Source organism: Poecilia mexicana, unplaced genomic scaffold (genome assembly GCF_051168715.1).
Source record: "Poecilia mexicana isolate PSO_F unplaced genomic scaffold, ASM5116871v1 scaffold_2, whole genome shotgun sequence".
Classification (NCBI taxonomy): Eukaryota; Metazoa; Chordata; class Actinopteri; order Cyprinodontiformes; family Poeciliidae; genus Poecilia; species Poecilia mexicana.
The window spans coordinates 3278901-3292244 of record NW_028263371.1 but is presented as its reverse complement, the minus strand read 5'-3'; the positions used below and the strand labels follow the sequence as shown (position 1 = coordinate 3292244).

The window sequence follows — 13344 nt, the reverse complement described above, 5'->3', positions numbered from 1 at the left end:
CAAATTAAAAGACGGCTTTATAATGTTTGTATTAGAGCTCTTTCTATCTTCATTTATAAAATGCTTATTTGTCTCAAATCTATCAAAAAAGTTATTTTAAATAACTCCTGCTAAACTAATTGCATACTGTACAGAAATAAGAGAAATACATTTGCATTCTCAGAATCAAAACTTTGACAATTCAAATTAAAATTCAATGATTGTATTTTAAGACAATCTTTTTGATGTGTGCTGATGTTTCTCTTTGATGATGAGCTTCAAAATTGAGGTTGGAAAGCCCCCTTGCCATAACCCTAATCTTTAGGTCAACATAGAAGAATGACTACATCTTAATCTGCCAGAGGTAATAATACCAGTCTTAACTATTATTAAAATAATATTATATCTATAAATACTGTACTCATGACTTTTTAAGACCTAAAAATAAGGCCTTAAAACTTGTATACTTGCATAGCACTTTATCTACTCCAGAGGACTCTAAAGTGCTTTACACTACATTAAGTTATTCACCCATTCATCCACTGGAAACTACATTGCAGGACATCTGCCCTGGGGCAGTCTGACAGAAGCGACCTCTGTGACCTTTTAAAACACAGCAGAGACCCTTCAATATCTAAAAAAAACTGCTTAAAATTTGTAAAACAGGACTAAAGCCTTACAAAGGCAATATTTCTCTCCATCTTTTATAAACACCATTACTTTATATGAAGAAAACAAAATCACAGATGTGTTTCTAACAAAAGTTTGTATTTCAACAATGAGGAGTTTAAAATAACATCGATGTAGTGCATTTTTTTTATAAACATGTAGTGTATTGTTATTTGGCATGCAGTTTACAAAAGGCACTAAAATAGAACAAAAGAGCTACCAGCGAAGAGGAAGCATTAAGACGTAGGCACAAAACATGAAAACACACGACATAGAAAACACAGTAAGTCTACAAACTGTTCCCCAGCTCAGAAACCACCTCAATTCTAGACGGTAGGAACAGAAGATAGAAGACTAAAGAGCAGTTTACTGTGACACTGCTAATAGGAATGCGTGAACAGAAGTATTGTCAGATTTCCAGCTTGTTCTGTTGTTTGGGTCTGCCAAGTTGCCTGGTTGGTCCCATTCGCCTGCCGGCGTGCGTCCGCTGGTGCTGCCGAAGCCCCTGGCGGTAAATGAAACTCTTCTCGCACTCCCCGCACTTGTAGGGTCTTTCCCCGGTGTGGAGCCTGTGGTGGACCTTCAGCTCCTCGGCTCGGGAGTAGCCTTTCCCACAGACGCTGCAGACAAACGGCCTGTCTTTGATGTGGGTCTGGTAGTGCGCGTTCAGGTAGGAGTTAATCTGAAACTTCTTCCCGCAGATGGAGCAGGCGTACGGCCTCTCCCCAGAGTGCTGCATCTCGTGGAGCTTGAGGGAAGACGCCGTGTGGAAACCCCGGCCGCAGAGCGAGCAGAGGAAAGGCCGCTCGCCTGTGTGGATGCGCTGGTGAATCTGGATGTAGCTCTCGTTGATGAACATCTTGCCGCAGTCTGGGCACGAGTAGCGCTTCTCCTTGACATGGCTCTTCATGTGCGTCTCCAGTTTGTCTTTGTCGTCGAATTGAACGCAGCAGCGGCGGCAGAAGAGGAACCGTGACGCTCTGCGCTCGGCCGTCTCCGACTCGGCCTCGCTGTGCGTCGTGACATGGTGCGCCTGCAAAGCCGACTGGCTTTCGCAGTCCTTCCCGCATTCCAGGCAGTGGAGGGACGAACGGATCTTTGATTCTCCTGGCAGGGACTTCAGATATTCTGAGAGTTCGGACGCGGAGGGATTCACCTCGTCCTCGAAGTCCACAGCGTCTTTTCGACCTCGGGAAGGAAAAAGCAAACAATCATCCTTCATTCATCAGAAAGTTTTATATAGACTCTGTATGCCAGTAAAGTCTCATAAAATACTGTCACTACATGGTGACAGTTTTACCAGATATGTAAATAAACATTACATACTGCACCTTTAAGACCTAACTGTCACGATCCGTGTTTCTGTGTGTTTATTTTTGAGTTCTGTGTTCAGTCCTGTTTTCCTGAGTCTCTGTCCTGTCCCCCCGTTGATTGTCTCCCAGGTGTGTCTAATTCCCTTGATTACCCCGTGTGTATTTAAACCCACCTGTTGTCTGTGTTCCTCGTCGGGTCGTTGTCGTTTGTCTACTGTGTCTTATGTTCGCGCCAGTTGTACTGCTTAGTCCTGGTTTGTGTTAGCTCTCGTCTCCAAGTCCTGTTTATCAGTTGCTACCGGTATTTGGCTGTGTGCCTGTCTCTCTGCCGTGCTGCCTGTGTTTGGACTGTTTGAGCATCTTCATCATTAAATATCTTCATCATCATCATCACTATAACCTGGGTCTCAGCGTCTCTCCTCACCACCAACAACCGCACTTCATGACACTAACAATCAAAATCACTGATATAAACACTTTAAATATACACACAGAGGGGGTGTGTAATGGCTCTTTCATTAATGAATTTCACCTTTTGAATATGATTACAGAAATAAACTTTCTGATGATCTTCCAATGGATTGATATGCACCTGTAAAGAACTGTTAAATCTCTCACCAAGGTGGACTTTGTAGTGCGTTTTGAGATTCCCCTTCTGGTTGAAGCCCCGCCCACAGATGGAGCAGCAGTACGGTTTTTCCCCCGTGTGGATCAGCTCGTGCCGCTCCAGTTTGTATGCGTGGGGAAACTGTTTGCTGCAAACGGAGCAGCGGTACTCGATTTTCTCCCTGGGCTGTTTCAGGAGCTCCGGGGGGATTTCTATCGGCACACGCGATGCCTTCCTCCGAGGATGCCTCTTCCCTGTAAGGAAGGAATGATGGTCAAGTAAAGTTGGTAAAAAACAAAGAGATGCCAACCAGACCTGCTCCAACAAGTGTTTATTGTGCCATTTCGCCTCAATGTGTGTTCCAAACCTGAAAAACCAGCTGGTTCATTCCCTGAAGTCAGAATTCCAACTCGTTTCACATTTAACACGACTAACTCATAAAACAGACAATTGCAGGAATTACCTGTTCACCTGCGCACACACACACACACACCATCTGTTTCAGTGAGCATGTCCTTGCATTACTGTTTAAAATAGACAGAAATACAATCTTATTCAGTAATCTAGAACGTTACTGAAAACTTAATTTAACTCAGTTTACTAAGTGAAACATTATATAAATTAATCACACAGAAACTGATGTTTTCAGGCCATTGTTTCTGTTAAGATATATTTAATAATAAACTTCAATAAAAGAAGCTGAATTCATGCGAATACACTTAAATCCAGAGTGCAACATCATTTTTGATGATTTCACATGGCAAATATCCTTGACGCGTCATGGTTAGCATAAAAATAACATGGTTTTCTACCTAAGATGAAACTAAATATTTACTTTTGTAAATAGGATTGATGCAGTTTTTTTTAAATGTCAGTTTCCAGTTATTTGCCATAATTAAGAAAAAAAAAAACAGTTTGAAAGGTCAAAAATTTGCCAGAAAAAACTCAGGATTTTTCTAGTAAGGAAAAGAGGAAGAAAAAAGTTTCAGAAGCTGAAATTGAGATTTATCTCAGAAAATTTGAAGAAAAAAAAATCCTGGACATTTCTGAGTTTCAATAGTCAAACATTTTCGACTTTTGGAAATTTGTCCATTTTCTTTTTCTTTCAAATTTCTAAAAAATTTTCTAGCAACTTTTCAGACTCAGAAATATTGAATTTTGAAAATTTTTTGCCCTACTTGAACACCTACCCACGCCATTATTGTTTTAAAAAGGTACTTGATGATTATTTGACATTTTATAGTCACAACATCTGTCTTTAGTGGCAGATAAAAGATAAAATAAATTATTTAAAAAATAGAAACTGGACAACCGTATAGTAAATGTACACACTTTCTTTTCCCCTCAGCGAACAAATTAGAACACTTTGCCAGCATGAATATATTTACTTCTCTTACCAGTAGAAACATTTTCATTTTCTCCTTCAGCAGAATGTTTGGCATCTTTTTTCTGTAACGGTTGCTTTGCTGTAACAAGAAAAGAGATCCTGCTGTAAAGAAATCATGAACAACACTAGCATAAACCATTTTACAACTTCTGTTTATGAGAAAATTATCAACAGAGTAAAGCAAAAACTGGGAAAGGTTTTAATTCCTCTGCAGATTAATGGATAAAAGAGGACTGGTTGAGGAATCAGACACCTGGAACTCCTCTGATTAATATTTCACTGGTTCTTCTAAAACCCCAACATTACAATACATTAAAATGAACTACACACAAAAAAAGTGAACAAATACATTTACATCACATTTATTTATTTTGTTTTCATGTACTCTGCAACAAATCAAGATTAAAAGTTTTGTGAACTCACCAGTGACACAGAGGGGAGTGTCTGAGTTTATTTCTTCTGGTTCAGCATAGGTGCAAATGTTTCTCCTTCTTCGGCTACGTCTTGATACTGTAAGATAAAATAGAGAGACTATGACAAAACAACACATACAATAATGATATTTTGAATTAGACTTGCCCACAAAGTGTCAGGGAGAAGTTTATATACACTTAAAATAGAAATGAATGTAATTCTCCTGCTGTTTTTAAACAGGTTTTCTTTTTAAGATGTTGTCTTTTTCTTCCAAATCAATGCTCTCTCTCTAATTAAGGAACACCAAATATCAGTATGTAAATATTTAGTTTAGCTTGAACCGTGTGTGAATTAGAGAAAATCTGGATTCAAACCTAGAAATTAAGATATTTAAAGGAATTAAGATATTTGTGTTAAAGTGATGACTAAAAATAAAAAAAGGAAACGGTTCCGAGTCATCTTTAAAAGTCCATAAGTATTCTAAAATGCATGTCCTTGATCGGTGTGCGTATGTTTACAACAGAAACTGTCATAAAGATTCACCTCCTTCAAGTGTCTCTGATTGTCCCTCACACAGCCGTGGAGATTGAGAAACCTGTCTTCGGACTCTTCTTCTTGCTGCAACAAAGACAGACAAAAATCACCCACTTTTACACTGCATGTCAATTTAAATAAAACAATATCTCAACGTCCATTTGCACTTGTGCCACTTTCCTGTTTCCAATCACCTACCGGAGTTTAAAGGAACACGCTCTGCTTTGTCTGGGTTTGCCAAAGGTCGCCCTCTGACCTTTTTCGCTCGTCTCCGTCGCGTTCTTGCTAAAAATTAAGAAGAGAACAACCTCAAAGCCAAATCAAGTTTTCTTTCGGCATATTTATGCATTTTCATCTATTGTCGTGTTTACCAGGATGTGAAGTAGAGATCCTCGTCGTCCTCTTGCTTTCCTCTTCCTGTTCCTCTTCCTCGTTTTCTTCCTCGTCTCCAACAACTTCCATGATGAGAGCTGGACTGCTGCAGTCCCTAGAGTTTAGAGAATCCACCAGGATGACTTCCTGTTTGGCACAATCATTTAAAAAATTTTTTTAAAAAAGCAAAACATCACAGTTTGTTATCAGAGAACAAAAGTGCATTTTATATTTGTATGAACATGGCATTAAATTATGATGGTGGAAGACAAATAGTAGTTGAAACCAAATATCTACATCCTCAGTTATAAAAAAAAAAACCTGACATTGTCCTCTCTGACATTATGGGAGAAGCATTATGTAAAAGTATGTCAATCTTTTTTTGAGCTCTACATCATGTTATAATTTTATTCCCTCATCAAAAACATACCTGGAGTTTTGCTTTGTTTCTTCAAACTAGCCAGCAGAAATTAGCTGGTGGAGCTGCATCTGCTGACCTCATTATACTTATTGCTGGTAAAATGTTATTAAAGGGTTAATCGAGCAGCCATGTTGTGATGACTTCCTGAAGGCGGCGTTTCAGAAAGAGCAGGAGTTTCTTAAAGAGACAGAGGCCCAATTTCAAGTCGATAAATTAGGTACCCAAATTTCTTTTAAGTGATATTTGATATATAGCATTTTTATAATAATTGAAAGTAGTAATATTGTTGCTTGATTGTGCAATAAAATGATACTATATGACTGGAAAACACATAATACCACCTCTTTAAATCAGACTGGATTTCTTACTTTAGGACGTTTAGTTTTATGAAAAGCCAGAACAGTTGGTGAAATGATTCTTTTCACCAACTTCACATTCTGTCTGTCTGTCCGTGCAGCCCTGGACGTTCTGGAGTTAAAAAGTTACCTTCTCAGACTGAGAAACCTCTGTGCAATCAGACTCTTGGTCAGAAACGTTTCCTGCAGAAATGGATAAAGAAGAGACATACAAGGGATTAAGAGGAAAACCAAAGTATTTGCGAGATTAACCCTGGGTCCTGGCCTTTTGTGTTGGAATAAGAGGGATCGCTTTGGTAAATAGACTTCCTGTTTACCAAACAGGAAGTCCTCAGCATGGAAGTTAGTTGGTGAAACTAACTAACTGGTGTTAAATGTTGCGTCTTTTAGAAAAAACTTAAAACTAAAGTGAAACTAACTAATTCCATAATAAAAAATAACCACTATTGTTTATAGTGGTTATTGTGGCGACAGGGAAACCCATCACTTCCCTGTCGTACTTAGCTGAAACTATTATACGATCCTGAATATACTGTAGAATAGTATATCAACTGCATCAACATTTTCTGTGAAGGAAGGAACTCAAAAGATAAAAGATCGACTGATCTATCTACAACTACAAACACAAATATATTTCATTGAAATTCAATATGAAAGACCCACATAAGGTGATATACAATTGTGAAGTAGAAAGGAAATTATATGACTCAAAACATTTTCTATAAAATAAAAAACTGAAAAGTGTGGTGTGCAAAAGTATTCAGCCCCCTTTTCTCCACGTACAACCAACTGTGTTCAGAAGTCGCCTGATGACTGCTAACGACGACACACAGAGTCCACCTGTGTGTAATCTGATCCCAGTACAAATCCAGCTGCTCTGTAACGGCCCCAGATGTTGGTCCACAGAATATTGGGAGAATATTGGGGTTTGGTACCGACAGACGTCCACTGCTACTTTGAAAATGTTTCAGAAAATTCACATATGCAGCAAACTGGGTGCTACGTGTGTAGCGAACTTGTAAATCAACTTACTTCCATCCCATGTCACCTCTTCTCCGTCCGAGTTGATTAAACCTCCGATTTCTTCCGCCGGCTCCTGCTCATCCTCCTTCGGTCCGGTCTGAAGCCTGACTGTGAAGTGGAGCGTTCGGTCATTCAGGCTTGCAGAGGCCATCTTTGGGTCAGAGGAATACTGAGCACAGAGCACACGTAGCATCAAGAAGTGAAGCCAAAATGTCATCTTTAGACAATTACAAAACTTAATGCAATTCATCAACGGGCCTTCTGCAGAAAGTTATTTTTATATTTGTATGTCATGTTTTATTTTACTATGAAATGATTTCAATACTCTTTGGAAAATGCTTTTATATTGGCAGCTACAGAAGACAATAGAGCTTTACTATAGTTAATGCAATCACTGAAACTTAACTTTGACGTTTTGTTCCTGAAACTAAAAACTTCAGTTAGAAAACAGTCAATAATTTGCAAAATATTGACTATAAAACTATCAATTACTTGGGCGTTTTATATGAAAATAAAATTGTCTATAACTACAGATATTCTTTCATACACTTTGATATAATACTTTAATTTGTCCTGATCAGACACTGAAAGCAAATATAAAACTCCCTTGTGAGGCTGCAAACAATCCAAACTCAGTCTTTTCGTTACTGTGAAGTTATAAAGAACAGTTGCAGGCCTGGACTTTTCTAGTAAACCATGACACACAGCCAAACACTGGACATAGAAATGAAATTTTATATGAAGTCATGACTTTGTCAAATAATATTTTGCTCTGCTTGTATCAAACTAAATACATCCCAGAGCAGCTTAAAAATAAAAAAACATTTCAGTTCTCAATGAAGATTGATTTCAACCTGCAACCAGTGGGAAAACTAACATTGTGATATTTTACATTTTGTGCTGTACAGAACATGTAAGACTTTTTATAAAATTATCTGGACAAAGGTGATGTTTGGTAAAGCATTTTCATATATTCTTTCTATAAAAAGGGTGTAGCTCCACAATAAATCAATAATATACAATAGACAGGTGATCAGTATCAATAGATATTACACCTGATTGAATTTTCAATCATTTCTCTGAACTCTGATCTGGAACCGCACAGCATTCTGGGACATGTAGGCAGAGGAAAGGCTTCAGCCGCACAACCTCTCCAAACCAGCTAAGCTAGATTGATGGCATCAGTTCACTTGCTCTTTGGTTACCTAGCAACAACCTGTTGAGTAACTAGGCGGCAGCAGTTTCAGGTTTTGCCACTGTGCTTCATAAGTGCTTAAAAATAAAAAAAAACAACAGCTTGGAGAGAAAACTATGGATAAAACAGGAAATGTCACGCCACCCATTTGGCAGTATTTCAGATATTTAAAACAAAAAACTAATTGATAATTATTGATATTGACTGATGTGAAACGCTTATATCATGATATGTTTTTTCAGCCATATCGTACATTCCTAAAAAAGTAGTATGGCAATGTTTGACAAAAAAAGATTAAAAAAAAGATTGAATACTTAAGTTTTTTTTGCACTCTGTGACTCCAAATTTTCTAAGGAGATTACTGTGAATATATAACTGCAGTGGTGGATCTTATCACATCCTGTTTAAGTGTTATTGTTTCTATAAACTCAAACCAGTGCTATAAAACTATCATTCTAAAACAATAAACATATAAACTGTATGAGGCCCAGAGTTAAATAAATTATTTTAAAAAACTGGCCCACAGGTTTCATACAGTTTGATACGGTGCTGATTTTTCTGGACGATGTAGTTCTTCTGTTGCATTTGAAGACGTGCTACCCTCCTCTTCCTCAGATGTTCTCAGGCTGGATTTCATGTCGGGTTTGGGACTCGGCGAGACGTCCCGTACTGGGCAGCAGAACGGCTTTTCTCTGGCGTTTTGGCACCGACAGACATTTTCTCCTTCATCCCCATCAGAATGACAGAGTTTCTGGTTAGATGCCGTGAGCGTGCGTCTCTGCTCTCCGTCATGTGGCTCAGGACTCTGATTGTCCAGCTGGTCTGGATGTTCACTCTGATGCGCCTTTATTCCATATGGAGCACGACTCTCCTTCCCGAGTGCCATAAGGCGAGGAAAACCAGCGCCTGGAGGGTTTCTGTTCTTCCCTTCCTCTGAACCGAGGCTCTCATCTGAATTTCATAAAGGGCATCAGAAGAAAAAGTACCAGTAAGCAACCACGTGTTCAGAGTAAAGACTTTAGCTTAGCTAATCCAAAGGAAGATGATAAGATGTCGACAGCTAAAGCCCTCTCCATAGGACCCCGCTTAAATAAGAATATATACATTTCTGGTTTTCCCACTCACAGTTTTCACTCACAGTCCAGCTCTCCTCTTCCTCTTTGATGATGACTTGGATCTCTGGCGTGTCACAGGGGCAGCCGGGGCTTCCTGCCGCTTCTCTCTCCTGCTGCCTAGCCGTCTGCCCACAACGGTTTTCATTCAGACCGAGCGACAATGGATCTTGAAGTCCAGGATCCTAATTGAACCAGGAAAAACAATTGTTGAAAATTTTCAATCAACACCTAATGGTGGACAGAAAGGAGTAATGCTGCTATTGCTAATATTGCTAATGGAGATGTTAGCAACATTTTCAAGAGATTCATGTCAAAACCAAGGATTTCATTTCAAAGTGCATTAAAGAGGCAGCATCATGTGTTTTCCAGCCACATACTGACTTTTTATAGTACAATCAAGCAACTATGTTAACTGCAGTTTTATATAAAAGTTCTACATATAAAATATGACTAAAGAAATTTGACTTTGTAATTTAACCCCTTGAAAATGGGCCTGTGTCTTTTAAAAAAACTCCTCTTTTTTGAGGAAGTCATCACAACATGGCTCCTCTATTAACCCTTTAACAACATTTTTACCAGCATTGAACTGAGAAATAACTCTTATAATGAGCTCAACAGAGGCGCAGTTTCACCAGGTATTTGCTAATTGCTGCTGGCTCGTCTGAAGGAGCTAATAGGGAGTTGTGGAGGAAGCCTGCTCTGTGAGGCAGAAGCTCAGAAGCTTGGAAACTACAGTCTGAAGGAGGAGCTTCTTCCTTGAAGGCGGAGCTATGTCCACCTTGGTGTTTTGCAGAGATGGAGATTAAAGGATTTCTGAGACTTTCATGAAAGAGCAAAGAATACACTCCAGGTATGTTTTTGATGTGAGAACAACAACATGAAAGCTGTTTTTACATAATATAATAACCTTGCACACAAACCAAGATTGTGTAGGAAATTATGAAGAGGAACAGAGTTTTAAAACCTCAAATACTTAAGAATTTTATAATTCTGGGCTTGCATTAAACAGCTTTCACACAAAAGAATCACCACAAACAGCATAATTTCATATTTAGACATTGCCATTAAACATTTTGCAATTTTTCTTCTATGAATGTTCTTCGTTTGTCAGGGGTTACAATAAACATCAGTTAGCTGAGTTGCAATATTTCTCAGAATTGACATGCTAACATTTTCATTTCAACCCGTTTTTTTTTTTTTTTTTTTTGGCTTTATTTAAACCAATGGCAAGTACACAACAAACAAAAGAAGTATACAGAAGAACACAGCATTTACATGAATAACCAGGTGAGTTAATTATACAAATACATGCAAAGATTTATTTATGGAAATTGTCCTGAGGTAGAATTTGTTATTGATTTAACATATAGTTCCATATCTTTAGCAAAATGAAGAAAACGTGGCATTTCATAATTATCACATTTATTATTAAAAAAAAAACATTTAGCATTCTCTCTGGGGAATTTAGTTATACAAAATATGTTCCCATTTTTAAAAAAATCCCTCAAAATATTATGAACAAAACCTGTTAACCTCCTTCCAAAACCTGCTGTGTTAAAGGGCAGGGCCAAAAAACAGAAGTTACGGTTTCTGGAAGTATGGCCTTAGCCTCTATAATCACTACCTTCCCTGCCAAAGTTTAAGTCTTATAAGTCTAAACGTATGGCATCTTTTTAGTTTGGGTGAAGTGATGAAAATGTGCACTTATATATTGAAAAAAAGTGAAGTAAAATAAATCTTTGTCTTATAATACGACCTAAACGACAATGGCATGCGAATTACTCACAACTCATAATCTAGCTACCATTTATAAAGTGACCGAGCTTCAACCTGTGACTATATTGCTTCAGGTGTTAAGTTTACATCGGATTTAGATTAAATTAGCGACATCTTATTCGGCCCCATTAGTTCGCCTGCAGCCTGGACTTCCTAAATAACACTAATTATCACTTTGAAGCTTACTGTTTACTCTGCTGAATGAATGAATCCAGGTTGACAACAGAAACAACATATTTCTCATCTTCCAACATGGTTAACCAAGCTAGTTAACTGGAACTGTTTGGCTAATTCCAAACAAACCACAGCTCCGCTGACGACGTTACCTCGAACATGCTGCGCTGTGGGAGCCAGCGACGGAGCACGTCATAGGAAAACCCGGGATATAAACGGGGGTTACAGCCAGCTTGGAGCGGTGTGTCAGATGTAAGCAGCAGCTGTCAGGTCCCATGAACTAGTCTGTGCTGCTTGCTTTTTTATTTATTTATTTATTTTAAGTCGGCCTTCCTCTTCAGCTCCCTCCTCTTCTTCGAGGCTTTAGGTATCTTTATCACTGCTTACTGCCTCCTGCTTTTAGTCTTCCGAGGTTTGTTTGAACGCATCATTTCAGCCCGATTTGCATCCTTCTGTCTGGCAGATTTAGTTACGTCGTCTCCTTTGTTCTACGTGTGGAGAAATAAATTTAGGTTCATGTAATGAAGTCAATGAAATTATTAATATTTCTTTTTAAAATATCTCTTATTTTTTGGCGTTTGCTAAAAAGTTGGCTGTTTTTGGCTAAGATGTATTTTAAGACTTTAAGAATCAACATTATGAGTGGATTTCTTCCAATTAAAAACTAGCCATGTAGCCAAAGACTGAAAAAAAACATAATTCTATTTGGATGTTTACCTAAAGTTATCTGAAGACAAATAATGCAGTCATATTTAACAAATTACAAATTGTTTTGAAATGATTTGTCAGATTAAAAGTATCTTTAATACTTAAAACCTTAGTAATTTTGATCAAGCTAAGATTAGTATTGCAAAGTTTTTTATTTATTTATTAGTCTGATGTAATATTCTACTTCTAAATGTGTTGTTTTCATTAACTGAATAGAAAATTATCATAATTAACCAAAACTACAAACTTGAATAATCGGTCTGTGTGTAATTAATCGATATAATGTGTCAATGAAACCTTTTGACATAAACAAAAGGTTTCAGTAACATGTACAGCATTTGTATCTCTCTGAAGTTACAATAAACTGAAGCAGAGAGATTATCTGATTTCACCACTAGAGGGGGCTGTGGTCCTTCAATTACCAATTCCAGCTTTGCTTCTCACCAGAACTGAGCTTCATTGTCTCAAAGAAAATGTCTCACTAAATTGGTTCGTTTCAGTTATTGTTGCCTTTCACGTGACCCAGTGGCATCTGACCTCTGTAAAAGGTCACAGTGAAGTTTTCAGCAGAAGCGACTTTCAGTACAACCCACTGCAGGGTGACCTCTGAACCCTCAGTAGGAGGTCCAGAGGGGTTTAAACTGATTGACACACTTTCTGGAGGTTCTGGAGATAACGAGACAATAATATCGCATGAAATCAAGGATAGCATGCTTCCATAATAAAGCTTTCATTGTAGGAGAAAACAGGCCTGCTGCTTGTCAATCAGAAGCCTGTGAAATTAAATGATTCAATTCAATTTGTCCAAGAAAAAAAAAAAATCACCACAGCCCAAAATATAGAAGCCACACAGAGTTCAACAAAGAAATAATCAAAAATACACAACAGGAAAACATTTTGATCTTCTGTATCAAACAAAGATGATCTATTAACATCACCCACAAATAAGGCCAGCGTGGAAATGTCATATAGTTTAGACTCACTCTGTTTCTGACAGACCTGTGACCCTTAGAGAAGACGGAAGCAGCTATATTTGGTCTGGAATTAGCAGCACATGTTCCTGCCGACCCAAATTAGATGAGGCATATAATTCTTTCTCCGGGCACAAAAAAGTCCAGGAAAACCGTTTATTGTCCCCACTGTACTCATCCTGACAAAACAACCTGCAAAGATAAAATACTTTTTCACAAATGTGGATTATTCCTTTAAATAAATCTGTACCAGATAGCGTTTTATTTGTAGTCTTCTGACAGACAAACGGGTCAGGAGTGAGGATTGTCTTTAGTGATGCCCGATCAAAA

At 38.1% G+C, this 13344-nt stretch overlaps 1 protein-coding gene across 3 annotated transcripts; it reads right to left on the bottom strand.

The window, feature by feature from the left end:
• Positions 1-726: 726 nt before the first annotated feature.
• On the bottom strand, positions 727-11826 carry LOC106928859 (uncharacterized). 3 transcript variants are annotated; one of them, XM_015005401.2, is made up of 12 exons: positions 11488-11826; positions 9396-9567; positions 8806-9221; positions 7085-7244; positions 6183-6235; positions 5275-5422; positions 5102-5188; positions 4913-4987; positions 4379-4465; positions 3966-4034; positions 2580-2822; positions 727-1836 (listed from the first exon to the last, which is right to left on the bottom strand). In XM_015005401.2, the coding sequence occupies exons 1-12, from the start codon at positions 11494-11496 to the stop codon at positions 1058-1060; spliced, it is 2298 nt and encodes a 765-aa protein (XP_014860887.2). In that variant the 5' UTR covers positions 11497-11826; the 3' UTR covers positions 727-1057. The 3 variants fall into 3 exon arrangements, with proteins under 3 accessions (XP_014860887.2, XP_087865179.1, XP_014860888.2); XM_088009053.1 differs by lacking the exon at positions 11488-11826 and adding an exon at positions 11348-11481; XM_015005402.2 differs by lacking the exon at positions 11488-11826 and adding an exon at positions 11348-11481 and having other exon boundaries at positions 9409-9567.
• Positions 11827-13344: the final 1518 nt, after the last annotated feature.

Coding starts and splice junctions, on each gene's coding strand:
- LOC106928859 (XM_015005401.2), bottom strand. Junction 6,236..7,084: donor AGAGGTGACATGGGATGGAA/GTAAGTTGATTT, acceptor CCATTTCTGCAG/GAAACGTTTCTGACCAAGAG. Junction 4,466..4,912: donor ATCAGAGACACTTGAAGGAG/GTGAATCTTTAT, acceptor TTTATCTTACAG/TATCAAGACGTAGCCGAAGA.